The 26,099-nt window shown below is 46.0% G+C and overlaps 1 protein-coding gene across 2 annotated transcripts in view; it reads right to left on the minus strand.

The window, feature by feature from the left end:
* Positions 1 to 24,201: 24,201 nt before the first annotated feature.
* The window catches only part of GTF2E1 (general transcription factor IIE subunit 1), a 49,240-nt gene continuing 47,342 nt past the window's right edge, over positions 24,202 to 26,099 (minus strand). For both annotated transcript variants that reach the window (XM_030952753.1, XM_030952762.1), the window contains exon 5: positions 24,202 to 25,942. In XM_030952753.1, coding sequence (XP_030808613.1) covers positions 25,512 to 25,942 — 431 coding nt within the window. In that variant the 3' untranslated portion in view covers positions 24,202 to 25,511. The remainder of the gene's footprint in view (positions 25,943 to 26,099) is intronic.

Here is a 26,099-nt window from a genome sequence, read left to right on the forward strand (position 1 = left end):
ATAAAATGTGATCTGAGCTGTTGCCATAAACAGGGAGGGATAATTGACAGGGAACTAAAACAGATCCACACAGCATGCATAGCCCAGGGCTCTGCAAGCCTATGGCTCAATGAGAGGAAGAGGAGTGGTGTGGGGAGAAGTCAGAGAGAGACTGACAAATCACAGCCAAAAAATAAATAAACCACACAGTAGCCTGTGATCCCTGAGACTGAAGATTCAGCTGGAATGTGTCTTGGGGTGGATCAGCAGAAAGAATAGTAGGCAAAAAACAGACTCAGTCTTAGCCCAAACTAGAAGTATTGGTATTTTTGTATATAAAAATAATACAATGAAAACCAAATGTCTTTGGGGCTGAAGAAGAGAAACTGTGTTTGTGAATTGGTTGGCCAGTTTGTTTCATCCTTTGGGCATGTCTGCTATCAAAAACCTGCAGCTTAGGAGAAAGTGGCCAGTTTGGATGCGGAGGGGAGAAAATCCATGGCTGGGATCTGAGACACACAACCACAAACAAAAGCTCTTTGGAAAACAGTCTGGTGTGGTGATGGAGTAGCCAAAGATGCAGGATAAACAGCACAGAGTGCAGAAGGCTGCAGCTGAGCAAAGGCTTTCCAGAATATCTGGCAGGTTATCACATTCTTCTGACACATACCATACACACATGGAAGTATGTGCATAGACACAAATGTGTGCATGCTATTCATGTTTGTGTATGTTTATGGACTTCAAAACCACCTGAGAATAACTATGGGTAGTGTTTGTTCCAGCAGAGAAGGCTGTTGCTACTTCACCGTTCAACAGAATGGTGCTGCACAGCCTCTTTCATGGAAACCATATCCCGGAAATGCTCAGTGGGTTAAATAATACAGGCACTGCTTTAAATAATAAATAGTAGTGTACAAACGAAGGTGTTGAGAGACTGCAGGAAAGGAACACCAGTGATGTTTTCAGCTGACATTAGAAAAAGATGGAGGGGCAGATGGGCACTTGGGACTGACCACTGGACAAGAAGGGATAATTTCTTGTACCCCCCAACATGTGGGGAGCTAGCTACAGCAAGGGGCCATAGTCATGCTTCCTGAGGTACCTACACCACCAGCACTGGGTGGTTAGCAGTAATCCCTGCTCACAGGCAGCAAAATTCTAGGGGGGTTAACTACTGTCACCCCTACAGCCACAGACGGGTGGAGAGGTATCACTTAGTCCCATTCCATTCCTGCTTGTGATGTTTTCTCCCTCTTTTGCTCTTACAATGCCCATTCCTGCAATTTCTCAAGCAATCTCCACAGAGGGGACTTGCAACCATTTCTCTGTCCCTTGCAAGCACAGTTTACACCTTAATTGGGATGTAGATTCTTCAGTGCTGCTTCTGAATAACTAAAATGTTTTTCCATACATGTGAAGAGAAGTGTGTTAGCCTTTGATCATCAGTAGCTATCCCCAACCTAAAATATAATTGGCTATGGCAATGCCATTTCCCTGTATCTTGTGAGTATCAAGAAAGAGAGGCAGATAAAGAACAAGAATAGAAATGAAACTCTGATGATGAATACAAACTCCTGTCATTACAGCAAATTCATGCCATGTCATAAACCAACTGAAAATGTCTGGGCATACATTCTTTGGTCATTTGGCTTCCCTGCCTGCTCAGGAAGTGAGAATAGGGGGAAGCACAAGAAAGCCAGTGATGTCCAGAGGAAAAAAGTAGAGAAAAGGACTTCCTGCCTCACTAAACGTTGGGATTTGACACTTTTCTTCATTCTCCAAAAGCTCAATGGCAAGAACATCACCTCAAAGAGTGTTTAGAGCTCTGTAGACTCAATCTTGTGTTGTAACACAAGATGTTTTGATTTGTTTTGCTGAGATCTTTAGGACAAGTAGGCAGATCTCTCCTACAGGCTGTGTGACTCACTCCGAATGCCTTCATTTCATGGACATTGTAGAGGAGCCTACAATCATGGTACCTCTAAGCCAGTCTGCTTGACACTGTGGGAAATTGCTCTGTGAGTCTGTTCAGAGCCCTGTCATAGATAAAAAAAAGGTTCCATAGACTTCCTCAGGCTTTTCTGGATCAGATTCTGCAGAATATGCTCAACACTGATTTTGCAAAAAGCTATCACTTCTATATGCTGAGATTCATCTTTTCAGAGAGGGTCAGCTATACAAGAAAGATACTCCTGGCATTTAGATTTCCTTCCAATGACATGAAGATGCTGTGTAGTACCTATATGCATTTTGTTCAAGCTACCTGCTTAAAGGAGGGGAAAAAAGAGAATAAACAAAATTGTCCTTCCCATGTCATTATCAGCCATGGTGTGATTAGGAACAGAAGTGCCATTACTTGAACAGCAGACATGAGAGTCTGGCACCCTCACAGAGCTGGATGACCCTCTGTGATGGCTTGAAGGGAAAAAAAGCTTTCCCTGTTAAGCAACTTCTTCGTAAGTAAAAGATGTGCCAATATCCATCTCCATTATTCCCCTGCATATTGCACTGTGAGCACCTGGTATGTCAGACTCAGCATTTTAATTTGGATTACCTGAGTGCTTTTGATGAGACTTTCCTGGTTGAGCCCCATCTCCTGCTTTGGCTTGCAGAGTGGAGCAGCTTTAAAGCTGCTAATGGTGATTCAGTGCACAGGTCCAAACCAGAGCTGTTCTGAACCAGCCCCACACCTCAAGTGGTCTCACTGCACAGGTCTGCTCCAATGCACCTTCACCTCTTGCTTATGAAAATGCCTGAGATACTATTACCACAACTATTCCAAGTTAGTTAGCCCTTTGTTCATCTTTCTGTTTTAACAGCAGAGATCTGCTTATCCACTGAGCAGCAACCATGAGGCACAGCAAGGTCCCACATGGCATTGACTTCTCCACCAGGGCAAAGATGATCTTCCTACCAGGAAAGAATTTGTTCTCATTTGGGAGTCCTATGGGCATTACTGGTCAGGCAAGTCTGTCTTAGTTAATTAATCCCTGACCCATCGCTTTGTGCTTTTCAAGTTGCCTCAGTAGTGCTTTTTTTACTAAGATCTGATGCTTAGGGAGGTGATTATGCAGTATCTTCCCAAGGTAACTTCCCAGCCATTGCAGTGCCAGAAGTAATGTGATATGACCTCAGATATCTAGCTGAGTGATTCCTGTGCAACAGGGGATAATGAAATTCAAGTGTCTGTCTGCAGTGTGTGCAAGCAGCTGCCTGAAGCAGCCCAGGAGGCTGTTTGGAAACAATCAGATGGCTGCTCTGGCAAGAGGTGTCACCCATGGCTGCTGCTGTCTCAACTCTGGGTTTGGTGGCTCCCCTGCACCCCCCCAAGAAGAGAGAGACAAAGCTTGATGCAGTGCCAGGCACTCTCCAACACTGCCATCCAACATGGCAAGAGACAGGGAGCTGCCCTGAATGAGACCTGGTGGCCACCAGCACTTACCAGGGCTGCCTGCACAGTTTGTCTGGGCAAATACAAGGTTTCAAACAGGTATAAATCCACTACTTGCCTAATAAGCTGGGCTAATAACTGTTCCCTGTTCAAATATTTTCGTCTTCACACCTGGAACTTGTGTATGATAGTTCTTAGCTGCGCTATTTTACAAATCTAGCTTAGCTAGATGATGACAGATCTATCTACTTACTGCCAGAAAGTGCTGCCCTTGTGAGTATTTATAGATCACAACCAAAGTCAGTTCTTTGGCCAGAACAAACTTGAAGATGTCATGAAAAATACTGACTGAGCTCTTTTTTTTGACAATTACTTGGACATCTATGAGCCAGTCTTTAATTTCACCAATGCAGTACTGGCTACACTGATTTTTTAATTGTCTTTTTTTAATGAGAAGGACACATGCAACTGTCAAATAGATGTCTCTTACTTCCAGCAATCTATAAAAATAACTTTAATCAGAGAAATAAAAAAATCTCATTTTTATAATAGGTTTCATTGATTGCTTTTAAGAAAATAGGTTTCAGCATTTGCTGGCATTGAGTATGCTCCCATTCATTAATGCTTTATTCACCTCCCATATGTGCTTAGCAATAATTTTGCCTGGGACTAGTGACAGACTGATTGGACTTGGAAAATCCAGGTATGGACTCACAGCTTGATGGGGCTGGCACATGATCAGCATGACACCAGGCATGCAGTACCACTGCACAGGTGCCCACGCTGCCTGCAGGGGGACCAGACAGGTTTGCAAACAAATCTTGCACACATGCAGGGGAGCACTGCCCAGTATATCCCCCCCATTTCTGGGAACAACTTTGGGTCCTGCTGTTTAACTAACAGTCACTTCTCTGGCCTTTTGTAGCTTCTCCTGTCTTTCAATATATTCTACAAATACTCAGTGTTTCAGGAAGCTCCTCAGACACTTCTTTCAATATTCTTGTGTTATTGTCTTATTGCAAAAGTTCCACACCTTCTTGGTGATTTCTCATGGGCATCTCCTCACAGCACTGACTCCTTCTTCTTCACAGCCCACCCAACAAACACCAGCTCTCTTTTCTACCACCTAACCCACTCTTTTATAGCACTCATCCTCATTGGACACAGCTGTGGCCTGTTAAGGGCAGGCCTGTTCCTATTCTTTGGTAAGTAGTACAGCTGCAAATCCTCAGGGGCCAGATTACCTTCTGCACTATATTTTCTTACATTCTATCCCCCCACATTCTTGGTCACAGTTTTCTGGTAGTACTTCTGTGCTGTGATGGCTGCAACAATCTGTCCATTGATGCTGAGATAGAAAGTATTTCTTCCTTCCTGTGAAATAAGCACATCCCATTTCTTTCCAAATACACAACATAAATATTCAATGCATGTTTCTTCTTTTTGTATTATCACAATTGGCAATTCTGCCACCTTTAACATTGTAGCTAAAGGGGCTAACAAAGGGAAGAGATGTTACTGAACCTGATGAGTGGCATTTTTGTCAGAGAGAGAATGGGTGTGAAATGCTGACAAAAAAGTTAAAGTATGAAATCACAAGAAGGTTATAATCAATCAAAATACCAGGTTCTAAAATGCTTTCCACACTCTCCTCCATCCCTTGGGATCTGGGGACAAAAAGAACTACTTTAATACTACTATTTCCATGCAGAAGATTGTTTGATATGGCAATACAGATAGCATGAGGATTTGATGGTCCAAAAGGTCCCTATGAATCCTATCCTCCTGTATGATTGCAAGGATTTTGTTAGGTCTTAGTATACTTAAATAATGCCTTCTTGCCCTTAATCTTTAAACCCAGGATTTTTTCATTAATGTTTTATCTTCTTCCATCAGCTGTCTCTTTCCTAGCTGGTGACTTGTTTGCACAGCCACCAGACTTTCTGTTGTTCTCATTCATTACATATAATAAGGTGTGCAATAATCACTGTTGCTTGTCACTTTCACTGCTTGTCTTTACTAAGATGGATTTGAGACCAGAAAGCCTCTCACAAAATGACAGGTTGTAGGTTTGGGAGGAACCTAATTGTATTTTTCAAACACAATGTTCTTATTTCTATGCTAAAATTTTTCCTGGAAACAATTATTTGACTGCAGTTGACCTCTAGAAATTGTCCTTGGAAAGAACCCAATAGACTCCTGCAGGCTCAGAAGTGGTCTGTCTGCACCTAGAGGAGTTTGTCAGGTGCTTCCATAGAGGGAACCAGCTCTCTGAGGGACTTGTTTTTACCCATCCTGAAAGAAAATATATCCATTATTCCCTGTAAGTATAAGATTGTTTCCATAGTGCTGGCTCCAAACCTGTAGGATCCAACTCCTTTGCTGGGACTTGGGTGTTCAGCCAAGCCCCAGCTACCAGGGCGGGCTGCCAGGTCTGGCAGTCCTGAGGAGCTGGGGACCCAACATCCACTTCCAAGTCTGGAGTTGCCGGTGAAGGGCTGGGAGATGAGGCAGGGCATGTAGATGGGTCATTTCTCACCTGGGGACAGCACCCAGGGATGTCAGCAGTTCTGTGCAGAGCAGCACAGGCCTGTTTGGGGGGTTCATGTGTGGCTTGCAGGGCAAGGAAACCTGGGCACCCCTGATGAAGAGTACACAGGCTGTAATTGAATCCCTTTCAGTTTATACCTTGCTGGCAGCTTAGCTTCAGGAGTGCCGGAAAAAAAAGCCCTGTGCACTGAAGAAACACAACAGCTCCAGCAAGCAGAGGCATTTTCCATACATGACCTACGGTGAATTGCCTCTTTATGTTCCAACTTCAACACTTCATTAGCAGCAGGGTCGTTGGCTGCTCCTCCCTCCAGAAAACCACAGAGGCAGCACTAAGTGCTGGAGTGGAAGAGGAGTAAGCACTTTTCAATCAGCCACCAACTTTATGAGACGTGAGACTGCGGCAGCAGCGTGGAAGGTGCCGGGCGTCCCTGGGCCGGGCTGCAGCCGGCAGTGCAGCCCAAGGGCAGCGACAGGCACGGGGGACTCAGCCCCTGCACTTGTTTGTTAAACCTGCTGCTCATTTACAGCCATAAATGTCACGTTTGGCTGCAGTGGCATAAATAACAGGTGACATTTTAACAATATTGTCAGCACCATGCGGGGCGTCTTCTTACATTGATGAGTTATGTGAGGCCAATGTGAGTTTTGTGGGGTTTGTTAGTTCTCCTCTTTCAAGGCAATCGCCTATTTGCTCCTGAAAACAAATGGTAAATTAAAAACCACTCATATGCATTGCAAATAGCTTCTCAGGAGGATTTCTGATGTTGTAAAATGGCAGAGCTATAACTCTGAGTGAGTGAATACTGGAGGATGAGAGATGGCTATGAAGAGCAGCATCCTCCATGCACATGAGCAATGGGATGGAAATTGCTCCTGATAATTTAGTCTTCTGAACATGGCAACATGGTTTTAACAACAGGTTTTGCTGTAAAAACACATTCTCTATGTTGGCATCTGCCTCTCAGTGTCCTGGGCCTTTCTTGTCCATTAGAATAAAATGGAATATGTATATATACATGCATAATATAGCAAAATCTTCTCTTGCTGCCAACCCTTTGATTATTTCTAAATGACACAATAATTAAACTGAGTGATTTATCACAGAAATACATGGGAAATCACAGCCTGATTAAAAGAAGGGAAAAAAACCCCATCAACTCACAAATATAAATAATAAAAGTACTGGAAGTCTGCACTTTGATCCAAATCACCTTGAGAATCTCAAGCCATTTAACAATATTTTACAAGCTGTCTCAAGCCACACAAAGACTTAACCCTGCTACCAGCCAGCAGCAGCAGCACAACAGCATGGTGGCAGGGAGGGAGCACTCCACTATCCCTCATTTTCCTTTGGCACTTCTTTCTACCTCCAAGTCAATGTGCTCAGATGCTCCTTAAAACCCCCTGTGCTGGCTCTGTTACTGCCTCCCTGTCCCCACACTCGGTGCCAGAGAAGGATCTGCTGAACTCTCATCAGTGCTGGGAAAAAGGCCAGCCTGGAGAAGAAGGATCCCCAATGGCTCCCAGCAGCCTGGGTGCATCCATCCCCATGGCTTTCTCTTCTACCTGCAAGAGGTGTGGAACACAGGGGCTGTGCACCTGTAGTCCTGCAGCTCTTACTGATGTGATTTCCACAGCATCCTTACCTCGACATCCCCCAGACCTGCTGCTCCTCTCGCCCCATGAGCTGCTGCTGCCTTGCTCACCCTGCAGAATGGGAGAGGGCTGTGCTCCCACACTGCCAGCACTGCTCGCATCAGGATGCATCCAAACTGTGTGTCCAGCTGCCTCCTTTGCTGGGGTGTGCATTTCAAAGGGTATTTAGAGCTTGGACCTGTGACAGTTTGGACTCATGGCTGATCTGACACCTACACCTATTTTTATTTTTAATTATCTGCTGAAACTCTATTTTTTTTTCATAAAGCATTTCTGCCACACTGCAAAATCCCCAGTCTGGTTATGGGCATGTATTGCCAACAGAAGAGATGGAAACTTCTTATCCTGAGGCCAGGGGCTTATTGCTAACATTAAATTTGGGACTTCCAGCTGCAGAATCAATTTGTTTCACCCAACCTAACAATGTACCTGGAGAATCTTCTCCATTTTGGGGTTCCCCGGTGAGGAAACACATTAACATAGAGTTCAGCAGCAGGTCTCCAAGATGGTTAGGGAAGGGCAGTGTGTGATGTGCAGGGAGAAGCTGGGTGAACTGGGTTTGTTCAGATGGAAAAGATGGTATAGAGAGATCTTAATGCTGTCTGCAATGGGAAGGCACAGAGAAGACTGAGCCAGATTCTTCTTGGAGATGCACTGTAGCAGAGATAACAGGCGTGAGGTGGGATGGGAGCAATTTGGAAATTTGTGCTATGGGAAAAGCTCCTTTATCCTTATAAGGGTTGTCAAAGATTGAAATAGAGTCCAGAAAAATTAGGAAATTTCTCTTCTTGGAGCTATTCATGACTCTGCTGGACAAAGCCATAAATAACCTGCTTTAATTGGGCCTGCTGTAGAGGGGCCTTTGGCTGGATGGCCTCTGGAGCACCTTCCTGACTTCAATTAGTTTGGGATTTGGTGAACATTGTTTATTGAGCTATGCTTTTCCTCTAAAATGAAAAAACACCTCTTTGATGAGAAGATATTATACTTGTTATAAACTCTGTCCCCTGGGATCTCTCTGAACTGGACAACTAAAGTACTAAATATATGCACCACCATTCAGAGCTGGTATTACATTGCCAGCACTTCACAGTTAATTATTTTTTGCTTTCAAAGGAGGAAAAGTAATTTAAAAAATAGTTTAATATCAGTCTCACACCAGAGGTGTTTCTTACTGCTTTTCTTCTATAAACCATCAGTAGCATTAATTAAAATTTTCATTTCTTTTCCAGTTCCTTTTCTACTGTGAACACTGGACCTTTAATAAGTAGCTGCCACCTCAGCAGTGGGTCCTTTCAGAATCAGGGCTGGAATTTGTGGAGGAGATACACATGTGGGATCTTGAGGAGAGGGGCATGGTGGTGTCAGAATTACAAAGGCTCTGCAATCAGCAAAGAAAACCAGACCTTGCTGTAAGTCATGATCCATAGTCGCAGGAGCACTCCAGCACTCAAAGCCACCTCTCAAAGGATCTGCCCAGCTCCCAGGAAGGCAAGACTGAAAAGGACAGAGCCTTAATGTATTTAGTCTGTCCTCCTAGAGGGACTGTTCCATATCTCCCTAATTCCAGGACCTGGCAGTGCTGCTGGGCTCCCAGGTCCGAGTCCTCCCAACTCCAATCACTGCTCCTCAGCAAGGGAGAGGGATGACCTCAGCACATACTACTGCCCCAGACTGCCCTGAGTTTGGAGACTAAAAATGGACAATCGGGGAAACAGGACACTGAAGTGACAGGACTCTTGTGGAGTTTGTCACCCTATCGTGCTAATATATCCCTTCAAGGATGCTGTAACTTGGAGCACAGCAGCATGTATTCCAAGAATTGGTCATTTCAAGCTATTACAGGGTTCTGCTGTGCACCTTGCTCCTCTCTAGGTAATTGGCAGATTTCTGGACTCCTTTACTGCTCTGAATATTGATCAGTCTTCAGGAGCAGCACCAGGCTCAGCAGTGATTCCTCTGGAGCATTCTCTCTCCAGTGGGAGTGCTGAACTTTTCTTCCCACCTTTGCTTCCAATCTCATCCTTCATTCATTTGTGAGCATTTGATGTGGAAGATGGTTGGAGAAAGTGTGGGATAACAGGAGGATTTTCCTTCTTTGTATATCTGGTGAGGGCATTTCAGGGCACTTAGAGTGGGGAAAGTGCAGCTCTCTGCTGAAGAACTTCCACTCACACTGTCTGCAATGCTCCCAAGAGATTCATTAATTCTATTTATTCCAGTTCCCACTATCTGATGAGCATGGAAATCACATCCTGTACAGAAATTGGACACACTTGTTTCCTGCTGCTGCTCTGGTACCTGGGCAGTGAGTCTGTGCTATACTGCCAAGAGCATGATCACAGGCTCACTTCTGCTCCCTACTCCAACTCCAGACTTTGCAGGCCAGGAGTGGCACAAACAGAGATGCTCTGACTGCCTTCTGAAGATGCCTATTCATCAAGCAATGAGGACAAGAAATTAAAATGTGTATATTTCTATGCAGAATAAGTGAACCCCTTTGGCCAGCAAGTACAAGAAACCCCATGCACTGTATCACCAAATCCCAGTAAAATCACTTATACTCAAGATGTCACACAGATTCCAGCGCCATCAAGGCACAGGCACAAAGCTGGAACACTGGGCCAAACAGCTTTGTGCAAGATCTAAAATCAGATAAGCCTTGAGTTAACTTAATTGTACACAAATACATGAGATAAGACAACCTCACCTAAGGGCACTGTATTCCACACCTTGCCTCTTGTGCAGAGGAGAACATCTTAGAGAGAAGTCACATATTTCTTTCTGGTACTTCAATAGTCTCTCTAAATAAATGTGTATTCATGCAAACACAGGAACATGTATTACATCCTCACCTTGAGGGTGTTTTTCCAGGGATTTGTCATTCACACAGCACTACAGAATAGTGCTGTGAGCTCAAACAAAATGAGATATGGTATTTTCAATTTGGCCTACTCAAATATATCCTCTTTGTGTATGATATACAGAAAGAGTTACTCATTAAGCTTTCAAGGTTGTGGTGCTTGCTGTCAGTATCTTGGATTTCCCAGCAGGGACTTCTGTGGGGCAAGTTCTCTACACGGTTTACTTACAAGAAAAACAGAAGCTGTGGCAGACTGAAACATCCTGCAAGCCAAATGGATTTAAAATGGGGCAGACCAATGGATTTAATCTTACAGGCACCAGAAACCAAATTGTATTTTTAGTTTGTCTGATGTTGCAGTTCCATGTGTCATCCTTTCTAAACGATCCTTCAGGTGAATGGGCTCAGAGGCATCTCACACCTGGGTTTGCTGCTGTTTTTTTCTCCTGCTTGTTTCGTTGCGAGACTACTTGTTAATCTTCAAATTATGTTTGACATCTCACTGAAAATAGTCTGGGTTATAAACATCTCAGGTGTCAATGTCTGAGTGCATCTGCCTACCATTCTGGTTCGTATCTCTTTCTTACTCTGCCTGTTCAGCAGCTGTGTCCTTGGTGATGACTATGTTTGAACCTGCAGTCTGATTTAGACACAGGTTTGGGTTTAACCTGTTAGAGCTGCCTGGCAGGTGGACATTCAACTCCAAATGAGAAAAAGTTACTCCAGAAGGTCTGGTGAAGAGCCAGGGAAGTGGTGGCCATGAGCACACAGCTGTTGAGAAGTCACAGGGAACAGAGGCTCAGTCTCAGAGCAGGTGAAGTCTCTTGATGGATGAACCTGGTCCATCCTTGCTCCATATCTGATTCTGGATTTCAGAATGGGCTGTGTCCAGCAAAGCATTTCCTATCACTTTTGGTCAGAAGAACCAAATCCAGGCAGGTGAGGATCAGTCTTCACATGGGAGATCTTTACCAGTCCATCTCACCCTGATGTTAACAAAATGGTTTGGGTCATCTGGTTCCAACCCCCCTGCCATGGGCAGGGACACCTTCCACTACACCAGGCTGCTCCAGAGCTTCTCTGGGCAACCTGTGCCAGTACCTCACCACCATGACAGTGAAGAATCTCTTCCTAATATCTGATCAAAACCTGGCCTCTTTCAGCTGCAGAGACAGGCAGCCTGTGAAGGCTGAACACTGTTCAGCAATAAGTATCTGATCCAGCAATAACTCTGGGGCCAGCATTCTCAAGAGCACACCCACTTACATAATTTTTTATGGGATTTAAATGAAAACAGTAATTAATCAGAAATATGTGAGGAAGTGACTCTCCATCTGACAGACATCCTCCCCATACTAAGAGACATAGAAGCAATTATCTGCAGGCCTTTTCCTATGCAAGTGGATTCGTATTATGCCTCTGTCTCAGAAGATATTCAAATGTGACTTGGGATTAATTAAATCTCAAGACACCTGGAGGGCAAGTCAGAAGCATGTACATTTTCTACACCAGACATTTTAAAGAGTGGAAAAAGGAATATTTTACCAGCAAGTCCTTTTGGTTTTGATGATGGGGAGGAACTGAAGACCAGCTTGGGAATTTCAGGGCAGAAAGGCAGAAGAACCCAAATCATGAAAATTTAAGTGCTTGTAACAGCAGCTACCACCTCATGCAGCTGGTGGTCTCTGGTGTCCAGCAGCAGTTGAGCTGCTGAGAGGTTGCACTGGTGCTGCACATTGTACAGGTGACTGTTTTCAGCTCCTGTGAAGAGGCTCAAGGTTGCCCCACTCTCCTTCCCCTTTTTTTTTCCTGCCATTTGGGCAAGGAAAGATGCGTAGGGTCCTCCACCTCCATGCAGGAGGCACCTGCTGCTGATCTTTCCATCATACATGAGCTCACATGTCAGAGTACCAGAGTCTCTGGGAATAAATTAATCTCAGAGCAAAGCCCCAGTGCCCCTTGACTCCAGCTCAACACCTTTCTTGCGCTTTCCCACTACATCAGCTCTCAGATCCCCAGTAAAACATCACTTTAATGCAGCTTCCTAATTGCTAGAGATTGTTCCCTAAAAGACTAGAAACTGGTGAAAGTTTTAGTGGAATGCTAAGAAGCTAAGAGGAAGAAAAGAGCCAACACTGTCCCCAAGGAAAAGCTCAAGAAAAGACGAGATTGCCAACATGTCACTGTGCCTCAGCCAGAGCAAGGAGCTGTCCATCTCCCTGCTAGCACCCTGCCTAGGAAAGCAGGCATCCCAGCAAGCCCTGATGGAAAAACTATACCATAATCTGTGTTACCAATTCATGTGTTACCATGTTGCTTGGGGGAAAGAGCTCAGTGACACAGAAGCATTGGGGCTCGGTTCATGTGCTGTGCCTTCCGGCCCAGCGTGGTTTGTTTGTGTGTCTGAGCCTTTGCTGCTTTTAAATTAAGTTCCAGAGCCATTTCACAACCCACAGCAGCTGTGGGACTCCTGCTGCTGCCCCTGCTCTCTGTGTTAAGGGACTTGTCTTGTTGGAAGCCAAGACATCTCTCTGGCTGTCTTGGATGGCTCAAGCCCCCCTGCCAGGGGGGCTCAGAGACCTTGGCACAGAGCCCAAGACCCCTGTGCCTTTGATTTTTGACCCATGGAGCAAATTACCACCTTTATATGAAGAATTACAAGTCAAGACAGTTTAAGTAGAATAAGTTAGTTTTTCATGGGGCGAAAAATAGATTTTTGAAGTTTTTAGAATGGGGGCTTGGGGTCCCAAGATGGAGGAATTTGGGCATACCCTGTCCTTCTTCTTCTTCCTAGCTTCCATGTTCTGGGTGATGCTGGCACTTTTAGATTGGTTTAAGGTAGAAACTCACTGTCTAACATAGGGGATAGGTACTGGGAAGTTATTGTAAATAGTGTACATGTAGTTTTTAGTGTAAAAAGACAACACCACCCCGGGAGCAGGCAGAGTGCCTCAACCTGACCTGCCAGACAGACCTCGGTGAGTTGGAGAAAGAATGTAATAGATAAGAAACAATAAACTACCTTGAGAACAAGAACAGAAAAATCCTGACTCCATATTCAGCTATCAGGCTGGGAAAAAGAGGCTTGTACGTATCTCAGGGTCACTCTGACCAGCAGAGATTCTGAGACTGTCTCTCTGCAGAAACATCTCTGACACTGATCTCTCTGCTCCCCATCCCTTTTCCAGCCCCAGTTCTGACTTGCTGGAGACAGGATGGGATCCAATGGTGCTCTGCCAAGTTATGGGGCTGCCTGACAGCCACAATGAGGGAGTACATTATATTTTAGAGCTCTGTCCAACAACTGCCTAATTAATTCCCGTCCCCCACTCCAACATCCAGTAAAAGTGGGGACATCTCAATTTTCTTATTCTCCCAATGAGGGGAAGCTGCAGCACAGCAAACTTCCACAATTCATTCCTGGGCATTATGAGAGGGCACATGGTGAGAAGAAGCTAATGCTGAGTGTCCCCCTTCCCCTGCAAAGTAAAATATAGGGATAAAAAAGGCATCTCATGAGTAGGACTTATCCTCAGCAGCATCCCTCTGCAGCTCACTGTGCTCGGAGGACAATTAAATTACACTGCCGTTTCCCTTTCATCATGATCCGATTTACAGGGGAATTAATAGGGGCAGAGGAAGAGGCCTGCATGAAGCCAAAGCCAGGGCAACTGGCAGCTCTGAGCCTTCTTGAAAAACAGGAAGCTTGCCAGGATGTCTTTATTAGAGAGGAGAAGGGGGAGAGAGGAAAGGGCTGCTGCAGGAATGAAAGGCAGATACAGATGTCAGCCTTGTTTACAGCAGGGATTTTTTTACTGGTGCAGCTAAACCCTCCAGTTCAAAATCCACCCATAGGCATCTGCCACCAGCACAGATGGAAAAAAAATCACAGCTCAGACTTCTTGGCAGCTGCATGAAGAAGAAAGTCGGCCATGCAAGAAGGGTTTTTGTCGTGCTTGAGCGCGTGGCTCCAGAGGTCACACCTCTGAGTGGTGATTTCCCGTATTTCCCTAAGAACTGCTCCTCCCCTGAGCTCACAGGATTGATGTCCCCACGGAGCAGCCTGCAGCAACCCTGTCTGGGCCTGACAGTGCCACCCTGATGGTGACCAAGCCTGTCACCCAAGTGGGACAGCAGGTGTCACAAAGACACACTTACTTGAATACATAATAAAATTGCAGCTTCTCACAAGTTGTTTTTCCAGGCTGTGAGTGTGCTGCTCTGCAGATGGAGACATGGGAGCTGGCTCCTGTAGTGCCACTTCACATCCAGACTGGTTATGGCTTGGATGCCCTATGCTGCAAGCTCAGCCATCCCTGCTGTTGCCAGCTGTGCTCCAGAAGCACTTTGGCAGCTTTGGGACAGCACAGAGCCACAGCAATTAAACCATGGGGCCAGTGAGCTCTGTGCAGGTTGCACATGAGGGTGCTTTGGGAACAATTCCCTGTGTAGAGCCAGATGAAGTCCAAAGGCATCTGGTTTGATGGCACTCCTGCTACTCCATGTAACCCATGTACCTCTGTGCCACCCTGCCTCAGGCCTGGGAGCAGTGCTGTGTGGTGGCACTGGAACAGGCCTCTGCTAACTGGGAACTGGGCTGTACAGGAGCTGGTGGCAACAAGAGAAACAGGGAAGAACGTTTCCAGGTCCATGCTCTCACTCTGCAGAGCCCCTGCAGCAGCTCTGCTCTCTGTTCTCTGTTATGTTCCATGTTACTGAGATTTTTCTGCTTACCTGAATAGCTGAGCCCTTGGATGAACTTTCAGTGTCCAGACTGTGGAAAGGAGAGAAGACATGGTGCCCCTGGGAAGCCATATCTCAGGTAGTTATATTGACTGCATCCTTAAATTTACATCTCCAGTGCCTCTGATGCTGGAAAGGCACAGTGATATTTTCTGCATCTAATCCTTTTCGAAGGTTGACTTATGATAAAAGTTTTGAGATGTGCTGAAATCCCTCAGCTCATGTTAACTCCCCTCTGTGTGAGGGACAGTCTCTCCAGATGACAGATCACATAACAGATGAGGGACATCATTGTCATTGCTCTCCAGAGCTGGAGAAAAGCAACTCAGGTCATTGGAGAGTTTCTGAAGAAGCTTCCTGTGTATGGACTTCTCCTTGACATCAGGGGAATGGAGGTGTTGGAGCAGGAGAAATGGTTTAAAACCACTTCTGGAGTCTGGAGATTCCTGGGTAGAAAGAAAATGGTTCCAGAAGTCATAGCAGGTAGATCATAGCTGTACAAAGGTGTAACTGCCTCTCAGGAGCACAAATAGAGGAAACATCAATTCTTTACTTCAGAAATAAAATTATGAAAGGAGGGAAATAAATAGAGACTTAAAAGTTACTTGCATTCAAAAGAAGCCAAGGATGTAAAATTGCACAGTGAGTGAGTTCAATGGTGGGACTGTGTGTGTGTTACAGGCTGGTGAGGAGATGGCAGAGTCTGTGTGTACCTGATGAACGAACTAGCTGTTAATTCTTAATGCCCATCTCCTCCCATCCTGTTTTCACCTGGGGCTGCCTCTCAGGGAGTCATGGCTCTGATACAGCTTTGTCAGCGGGACCAGTGGGCTGAGTTAACTCAGGGGTCTGAGGACAGACACTCATTTAAAGGTGGGGCTTATTATGCAAATAATACCCTCTGCTTTGTTTTAATTACTGTTGCTTGAATTATGACATTAGCTCTGAGTGGCAGGGTCACTGCTGTGTTGTCACTGTCAGCCATGGTCCCACAACAGCCACCCAGCCCAGCTCCTTGACCCTGATCTTGGCTACACCTCACTGACCTGCCCTTTTTCCACTGCCAATACAGTGCCAGCAGCAAGCTTTGTCTAAAATGTAAAGGGCAATCTCTACTGCCAGTAGCAACCCCTAATGACAATTCAGCACCTGAATGGTGTGTGTTGGTGAAACATCACTTCTGCTGAGGTTTTACTCAGGCAGTGCTGGCATGAGGACTGTGGGAGACACTGGGACATGTGGCATCCCAGCCAGTGACCCTCCAAAAGCAAAGGGAAGTGTGCTAGGAGAGGAGGAGCTGGAGAAACCAATGTCGCTGATTTCAAAGATGAATGATTCTCTTTATACTCTGAAAGTGACTGAATAAAATGACTAGCATCATCACTGAGCAAAAGAAGATTTTCTACTTGTGTTGGATTGTTTTAGATGACAGTTTGATTAGCCTGATTAGTGTTGATTTGTCCCTAAGAAATTTATTACTTTAATTTAGCCTTGTATAAAAAAATTACTTTGAATTATGATACCATTTATTAAAGTTGATTTTCTTTCTCCCAACAGATGTGTTAGCTTTGCCCAGCACTAGAAGCTTAATTTTTGGAGTGGAGTTCACAGTGCTGGTTCCAGCTGTGGGCAGAGCTGCCCTCCCTGTGAGCACTTGCTCACAAACCACCTGGTCATGCAGGGACTCCGGTCATCCCATCCACTTAGTAGAGGTTACAGCAGATAACCCCTCATACCCTGCTGAGCTACAGTCACCTGAGGGACAGTTCACACTGCTCTATTTCACACATTCCAGATAAACCCCTGGAGTTATGAAAAGCACTGCTTTTTCTAATATTATTAAGGCAAAGGAGCTCCTAGGAGAGGAAGGAGAAGGAAAGATTACTGAATCCTTCCTGAAAGCAAGGTGAGATCTTATGGCCTGGGAATGCAGCCATCATTAAACCCCACTACACCAAGGTATATAATTAACAATACATTGTTCCACCTCCACTTCCCAGTGGTGAGCAGCGCTTGTACTCACTGAAACCTTCCTGGTGAGCTCCTCTCTGCACTCAGCCTTCCATGGCACAGGGACAGAAATCCCCCCTCATCTTCAGCCACACATTCTGGAGCCTTCCTTCTGACCTGGGGACCCAAACAAGCATTTTGAGGACACCCATGCAAGATTTTGTGCAGGTTGTATCAGTGAGTGATCAAGGCATCTCTCGGGATGCTGCTGTAAGTCTTTGGCCGCAGGAGAGCTGCAGCTCTTTGCTTGCATGCCCCATAATCTGGAGATAGTCAAGCACTGCAGCAAGTGAAATAAAACACAGACTGACCTCCTCAGGCAGAAAGCAATTTGAGAAGGAGCACCTCATTTAGTCCACCTGGGAATTGCTGAAGGATGTATTCAGGAAATTTCAAGATTGTCCCTGGCAACAACAAAAGCCCAGGTTATTCAGTCCTGTGGCTGTACAGTGTCAGCCATGGCCCCAGCTCCTCTGGTCACCTCTCACAGCTCAAATGCACTGGGAGCACTCCCTCATAACCATCAGCTTCTCAGTCCTGCCAGGTGAGGGAAATGTTTCCAAGATTTCATTTAATACCTGTATTTAATCCATTAGTTCTCCCTGCAGACCTCCTGAAGGCTGGGCTGTGATTAAGGAGGAGATAAGTGCCCTGTTTATTGCTCTCCTGATACTTCTTCACTTTCCTCTACACTTTCACAGTTTTCATCCTACAGTCATGCAGTGCCTTGGAAATGTGCATGGGAACCCTCTGCTCTGTCCCCTTGGGATGGGTTGGGAGAGTTCACCCACACTCCAGCAATACAGCTCCTGCTCTCCTGTGAGGCCCTCTGAGATTCTGTGATTTTATGGAGTTACAGCCCTTGGTGTGAGCAAAAGTTATCAGCAAAATGGACTGAGAGTCATCTGCAACCACTTTTTCTCCTTGACTCCTTGCCATTAAGCTGCAAGCTTGAGTATCATTTGTTTTGTTATCTCAGTTTAAAGGGAAAATTCATTATTGTTCATATTTTTCCTTTTCAAAATAGAAGAGGAAGGCAGCAGGAAGTGACCAGGCCAGGAAGGAAGGAGAGTAACCATCTCCAGTAGACCACGTTCTACGTTGAGTTCTTTCTGGTAATATGCTCCATGAATCCTGCAGCATGGCCATGACTCCTGTAGAAACCAGAGAGGACAAGGATGAGTATTGAATCACAGCAGCTCTCTCTGTGCTTCTGCAGCTGTCACTGGTCTCACTGCACACTTGGCTTCTTCTAGTGCTAAAAAGTGCTGGATTTCCTGTGCAGATCAATCCATTGGCAGCTGTGAGGTCAGAATGGTTCCCATTTCTGCTTCACTGGTACATCCCCAGGTGCCAAAGGGTCTTGCATATGGGACAGAGAAAGGTTCTGGTTTACTGCCCCTTTCTACTCAACAAAGATAAATAATCCCTCAGTAATGCACATTTTATTTCCTTCCCAACACAGGCTTCCAGTCTTGATGCTCTTTTTATTACTGACTTAGGCATAAAGCAGTTTTTATGTTCACTGCAGACTTGGAGTGCCCTACACACTTTCTGCAAATAGGGAGCCGTTCAACTCCTGCTCACTGGCTTTGACCACCTGAACAAATGCACTGCTGCCCACAATATTCATCTGCCTTGTCTTCCATGTTTCCAATGGCTTGACTCACACCTTTCCTGGGGCAGATACCATCAGCATGTGCATTAGCAATGCCTCAAGGAGGTCTTTAGTTTGTGGCAGCACCTGCATGCACCAAAAAGGTGCTCAAGCCTGCTGCATGAGAAGCAAGAACTGCAAAGAATTAAAGAAAAACAAACCCAACACTGGAAGAGCTGAAAATCTGGCATTTTGACATATGTTCAGCTGTAAGAACCCATGTCTGCTGTCTGTGGACATCAGCACTTTCAGTGCACACTTCAGACAGCTGCAATGATGTGACTGTCTAGTTAACAAAAACTCCAGTTGTCATTTGCTGCTCTTGGCAGTAGCTTCTACCTAAACCACACAGAAGTCCTTATCTGTTAACATTCCCAAAGGGGGACATGTCTGAGGAGGGCTGGGCAGCCCCCTACAGGCCTTTATGTTTGTTTCTCACACAGAGACATAAGAACACAAATTCTGGTGAAATATTTGAGGAAAAAGATATTTTCTAATATCACAACTGAGCTCAGTTTCACAACTAATTGCTGTGAGGTATTTTTGCACCAAACCTTTCAGCATGGCAAAAGGAGTCAGATCATTCAAACAGACCTGCAAGCTCCTGCTGAAGTTGGTTGCTAGCTTGGGACCTTCCTGATGCCTTTATATAACTTCCAAGAGGTTGGCACACTTGGAAAATATTACCCTTCCTAATGGGCTCAGAGGCAAGGGAATACACCAGGGTAAATGCACCATAAGCCAAGTCCTTCTTCATCACATTGTATTTTTCTATGCTTGGATACAGCACCCATGTGGCCTGGGAGAGTATGCCAGAGTGAAATTTCTCTCATGATGCACCATTTTCTTAAGGCCCAATTTCCCTCTAACTCCATTTCCCTCTACTCTTCTGTGTTGTACTGGGAATAGTTTTCATCTCCTGATATCACCAGAAGGGCTGAGAGATGCTGAAAGCATACATCTTCTGGGAAGAAAAGACTGTGTGGCAAGGGAAGAATAATTGTGGTGACAGGGTGGGGAGAGCAGATATGTCTCTCTACCAAGATTTTACAGCCTCATTTACTTTAAAATTTTTTTCTTGTTAGAAGCAGCAGGGAAACATGAGAAATTCAGAAACTCAAAATATTCCCAAGGAACAAAAAGGGTTAAAAAAAAAAATCAAACCCACTCCTACCAAATCACATCTAGTTCAAGCAGCAAAGAATGTGTGACCAGCCTGGGGCTGATGCCTGTTTCCTATACACTGCAGGAATTTCAGGGGCCTGAGCTCAGCCAGAGCTCACTTCTGGAGAAAACATAAACCTGCCATTCATTAACCTCTCTGCTGGGTGTGGTACAGGCTGAGGCAGACATGGCCAGGACCTGCATGGTGCACCTGGAATGAGAGCCACATGTCCCAGGAGTGGACATGGCATGAGCTGCTTGGTGGAGGTGGTTGTAAAGGGCTTGAAGCTTAACTTTAAATTGACATCTGTGTGTGACTGCAGACAGATTGAATTTATGACAGCCCATCAGCACTGACTGATGGGAGAACAACAACCAGCACCTTTGTAAAGGGCAGGTATTGATAATCCAACCAAAATGACCCGAGGAATCGTTGCCTCATGTGGGCTAGGGCTGGTTCAGACACTACAACCTAAAGCACACCCAGGTCAGCCAGTCACAAACATTACTGGTGTCTGACAGACTTGCTCCCCCACAATGCATGTCATGAGAAAATAGCAAAAGCAGGAACTGTGCTATCGGAGCATGGCAAATTTGAAATTGGCTCAGGCAGACTTCCATTGTCAGAAGTGCAGAAAATAAATGCTTAAGACTAGGAGGATCTCTTTACCAGGAGGAACTGAGCCAGGCTTCTCAGCTTTGTGCACAATTTTAGCTCACTGCAAAATTACCACTGCTCACCCTCCTTCTTCCAGTGAGTAACGGGATGGCAGAGGCTGGCAATACAGATTCCAGGTGAAAAATAAGCACAAGCAGTATGTCAGGGCTTTAATCACATCTCTATGAGATGTGATTTTTCCTCCCTGCCAGATGTACCTTTTTTTGTACACAGACATTAATGCTCGTGGAACAGCACTTGATCAGCCTTCATTTCCTGGCTGGATCCCTGCCCGTTTCTCTGGCTGAGCAGCCCAAGGTTTCCTCCTGCTGCCTGGCCAGCCCTGGGTGGCTGTGACAGCCGGGGCCAAGCGCACACACTGCAGTGGAGCTGCTGCCCATGCGGCCCATGCTGCTGCTCAGCCTCCTCTCTGTCACCCCTGCCTCCTTCATTAGCATCACGCCGTTCAAAGGCATGGAAATTCAATTATATTTAGGTCACAAACATATTTTAAGCAAAAATACCTATTCTGTTGAAAGCATCTTCTTCAGAAACTGTCTGCTGCTTCAGGGTGGTTGCACTAATACTCACTGTCCTTAATGTTTTTTAATGAGATACCAGGTGCTTCCAAAGTCTGATTTTTGTTTGAATACAAATTAGATTCATTCTCTCTCTTTCTCTCTCTCAATCTAAATGCTGGTAAATAAGAAACTGCTTTCTGGCAGTTCATTTAGGTATCCCGAACAGGAAAAAGCACAGATTTCCCTGGATATCTATGAAAGAGAGATAAAACAGCTCTGCCACAGGGACAGGACTATAGTCCTGAACAGTCTGGTGCTGCTGGTGCTTTGCTCTCTGCTTGCTAGCAGGCAGGCAGGCAGGCAGGCAGGCAGCTTTCCAAGAGCACCAGCACTCAGACATTGCTCCCCATGCTTTGGGCTGCCATTTCTCTTAGCAGTGGCCTCTCCATGACTCTCTGTGGATTCACATCTTAACCGGATTCAAGCACCTGGCTACACCTCCTATCAAGGCTGTACAAGTGATGATCTCCTTGGACTTTGTAAATATTGATCATTATTCTGGAAGCAGCTCAGCAGAGAGAAGCTGCTCTTCAGCCCCAGCTCCTCTGCTGCTGGAGGAGACTTGTCTCACAGTCAATACACTTCAAACTGGAGCATATTGTGATGCTTAGGGATCCTTGGCTGTCCATGCTTAGATCAATATTCCCAAGCCTCCTGTTAACAAGCCTGGGGCATGGTCATCAAGCCCAAGGCTTCCACTGGGATAAAGCAGTATCAATCCTGGACAGCCCAGAGCAATAACCTGGAGCACTGTGTGACACGTCCTTGCTCCAAAGGACAGGTCCCAAAGCCTCCCTTGTTTCTGCTGACACACACCAGAGGAACAGGGCTGCTGCTGCTTTGCCCCCACAGCCCGCCCCTGGACTGCCTGCTGGCTCACCTGCTGCTGACATGTCCTTCCACCTGCTCATAACCTTTCTGTTTCCATGAAGGCTCTGTCTTGCATTTGATTCCTGAGACAATTTTCTCTCTCCTCCTAGGGAGGCTCAGTGGGACACAGAGACCCAAACACAGCAGGCTGCTTCCCCTGCCAGGCCTTCTTAAACTTCACAGCAGATCCTGGCGCTGCAGGCATCACTGAGGCACAGCTCCCCAGATGTCTCAGGAAGGAGGTGATGCTATTTTTCTGCCCTCTAGGATTCCTCCAGGGGATCTTTAAATCCCTTGACTCTCACAGAGCAAGCCTGTTTAATCTAAGTCTGAAGGAGGCAACAGCACAGGAAGAGTTGGATGAAGGAAGCCAATTTTTGGAAGCTTAGTAGAAAATATTGTAATGCTTCTGTTCTTTGGGGTTGACAGTGCACATTCCCTCCATCAACAACTTAGCTCACCTGCTCTGGCCTGCTCTGCACTGGGCCAGGGAACACAACTCCACTGCAGTTTTCTTGACCTGCAGTGGTAGCAGGAACAGAGGCAGCTCTCATCCAGCTGGGAGAGGCACCTCTGACCATTGGGAAGAGGAGCACAAGAAGCCTGAGAAATGCAGCTCCCTTTCCAGAGAGAGCTCCAGTGCCCTGCCCTCATCTACATCCACAGAACCACAGAATACTCTGAGTTGGAAGGGACCCACAAGCATCATCCAAGTCCAGCTCCTGGCCCTGCACAGGACACTCCAAGGATCACACATATGCCTGACAGTGTTGTCCAAACACTTCTTGAACTCTCAGGTATCACTCATCAGATAAAATGCACTTTAGGCTGGAAGCAGATGCAGAAACTGGTTTGAATGGAGTTAGACAGAACACCCACCCGGGAAGGCTTGACAGTGTTATTGGGTTAGCTTTAATGCAGCACATGTGGTCCAGCAGGCAGGGGAAATGGCTGGGCCTCCCTCAGAATTGATGGCTTTATCCCTTGCATTAGCACCAACCTGCTGGCAGTGCCTGGCTTTGCTTGCAGAAGCTGTTTTTCCATCCTGCCATGCCTGCAGAGCTCTGTTCAGCTGCAGGAAGAGGGCACTATCAACTGTTCATTCAAGCCAGGCTTGTCATGACAGGTTGTCCTTCAGGAGCCCGAACTGTCTGGAACAGAGCAGAGCAGCCATCCTTTCTAATGCCAGGAACTGTTGGAGAGGGCAATGATGGCATCTGCTCATGCACCTTTGACTTTCCAGTCCTCCCAAAGGCTGCATGTGGTGGATGAGAGATGGAAGGCAAACCCCACAACCGCTGCTCCGATTTCGCCATGTGCAGGACGTGCCTTGCTGAATGACAAAACTTCAACCTCTGCACAAACCACAATTAAATGTGTTTATTAAGAAAACCACTACTTTATAGATTTTTATGCTGGGTAGTTCTTCACTTCATCTTTACTAAACCTACAGCTTGATTTTGCAAACTGAAAACTCAGTATACGGCCCTGGTGAGTTCAGAGCACAAGCAGTTTTCTGTATTCAGGATTAGTTCTTAGTTTCTGCTTTTGGCTCCTTGTAAATCTACCTGCTTTTCTCCAGTGATAATATTGAATTCAGTCAGATTAAATCTAGACAGAATGGGTACAGCACGTTTTTTTTTCTGCTAGGTGATCACTGAATCTGACTTATCAGCTCTGTGACTTGATATCTAGAAGCTTGATACAAGATCTTGGAAGCCTGTCTATACAAGAACACCATTTTAACCAGCAGCACCATGTCTGCAAGCCCTCCACCATCAGCCTACGCTTCCCTTGAGGAAGGAGGAAAGAAATGGAAGTGCTGATCAAAAGCAGCCTCTGTTTTTTACACAGCACTGATGCAATGAAACATCCATCCTGGAAGTGCAGGAGGTTCCAGGAGGCATTCAAGGAACCTCTGCTAAGGAGAAACAATGTGCAGTGGGATTTCAAATGGTCCTCTCAAAGGAGACCTCAAATTGTTATTTTTTTCCTTGAATCCAATAAATCAAAATGATAAGTAAACAATATTCCCAACTAGGCACAAGATAAACTGAAACATGACAAAGGGGAGAAGTTTCTGTTTATTTATTCCTCTTTAAAATGACTTAAAAGAAAATTCAAAACACTATTTAAAAAAGAGGGGGATTCAGAGTATTGAGAAGCTGAAAATCAAACCACAAAGGAGGCATTACAAGGTTAGCAGAACATAGAAAGCATAGTTAGTATAAAACAGATTTACAGTCTCAATGAGCAGCAAATTTGTACCGCCCATATAAGTGGAACAGCACATAATGCTGCCCCTACTCTCTGGAACACAGAACTCTTTTATAATTTTGTTTTATTGTAGGACTGTGTAGGAAAACACAACAATTTTAAAAAGCAACATTTTCAATCGAAAGAGAAAAACATTAAAAACATTATATTGCTCTATAGGCACTGATAAATGTCTTTGTGTGGTAAAAGAGTGTGCCAAGCAGAATTCAAAACTGTACAATTTCTTTTAAAATCATATAGCCCTGGTGAGATTGCAAATAAAACTTAGTTATGCTACTTCTCTGGCACAGCCTGACAGCAGCTCTGCCCACTGTGAACTGTCTGCATGTCTTCATGGACAGGGCTAGGCAGAAGCAACAGGCAGCAGTACTGGAAAATGAAGGTTTCTCCTGGCAAGTCAGAGCACTGGCAGCTCAGATCCATGGAGGGTATTTGTTACACTGACAAGAAGTGACTGACTGCATGTGCTTGCCAAGGCTTTCGCTCGGCTTGTTTCAAGTTACACCTGACCTTGAGGTGCTGAGTCCCAGCAGGGAGCGAATGGGAGCAAGAAAAGGTTGCTGCCTACAGGCCTGCTTACAAAGAGCCACTCTGGTGGCCAGTGGCTGCTGGCAGAGGGTCAGCTACAAGCCCTGTCCGAGCTTGCCATCAGCAGACAAATACTTCCCTCTCCTCTCCCGTCACTGAGCACAGGCAGATGTATGTTACATACGCCCTCCTCTGCAGAGTGCTCTGCTTAGACTACGGAGCCCTTATGTCCCCTGAGAGCAGGGATGAGGACTTCACTGGGATCTGCAACAAAAATCAACTTAAAGCCATTGGGAGAAAGAGCTGCTAGGGCCTTGGAGAAGGTTACAGCAGTGCCTATGCAGGGCACCCTGAAGCAAGCATCCTCACTTCTGAGACTTGTCCTCCCCTATGTGTTTTGGCACATGCAGCTGTGCTGCTGCCCCGCTCTGGTGAGCAGGATGCCTGAGATTAGCAGTGCTGAGCTGCAGTGACCCTGCCTGTGCACAGGGGAGGGAAGATGCGCTCCACTCTTCTGTTCTGCTAAAGAGTCTCTGCCTTAAAAAGTCACCTTTTAAAAAATGCCCCGGCAGGGACAGTTAATCGAACATGTCCTCGAACATGCGCTGCCCCATGGCTATGTAAACCTCCTTTTCCTCCGGCGTCATCTGTGCCACCAGCTCGGGGCGCTGGCTCACTTGGCTGTAGGAATGCGGGCGCCCAGCCACTGTGACAGTGGGGTCTTCTGCCACCACCTCGAACTCTTCATCCTCCTCCTCCTCCTCCAGCCCGTACGTTGCGGTGGCCGTGGCGGCAGGGCGGGGAGGGGACTCCTCCTCTGACTCGCTGGTCTCGCTCTCGGAGTCACTGGCGTTGCCGCCCGAGAGAGGAGCGGCACCGCTGACCGTGACGGTGGAAGCAGAAGGCGTCTTCTTCTCGTGGATGAGCAGGGCACGCATCACCTCCTCATTGTCGTCCAGGGCTGCCCGGCTCTCCTCACGCTCCTGGAATGCATCCAGATCCCGGCCCCCTGCAAAGGGACACGAGGGAATGAGCATTTCCTCACAGAGATCGGTGTGATGGCCCTGAAAGCTTTCTTAACCTCCGTTAATTACTGCCACTGAGCTCAGTTGACAAAGTCACATCCTTTCTCTATGTGTAGAGAACTCCTCCTCTCCCTTCAAAGA

The sequence above is a fragment of the Camarhynchus parvulus genome, chromosome 1 (assembly GCF_901933205.1).
Source record: "Camarhynchus parvulus chromosome 1, STF_HiC, whole genome shotgun sequence".
Classification (NCBI taxonomy): Eukaryota; Metazoa; Chordata; class Aves; order Passeriformes; family Thraupidae; genus Camarhynchus; species Camarhynchus parvulus.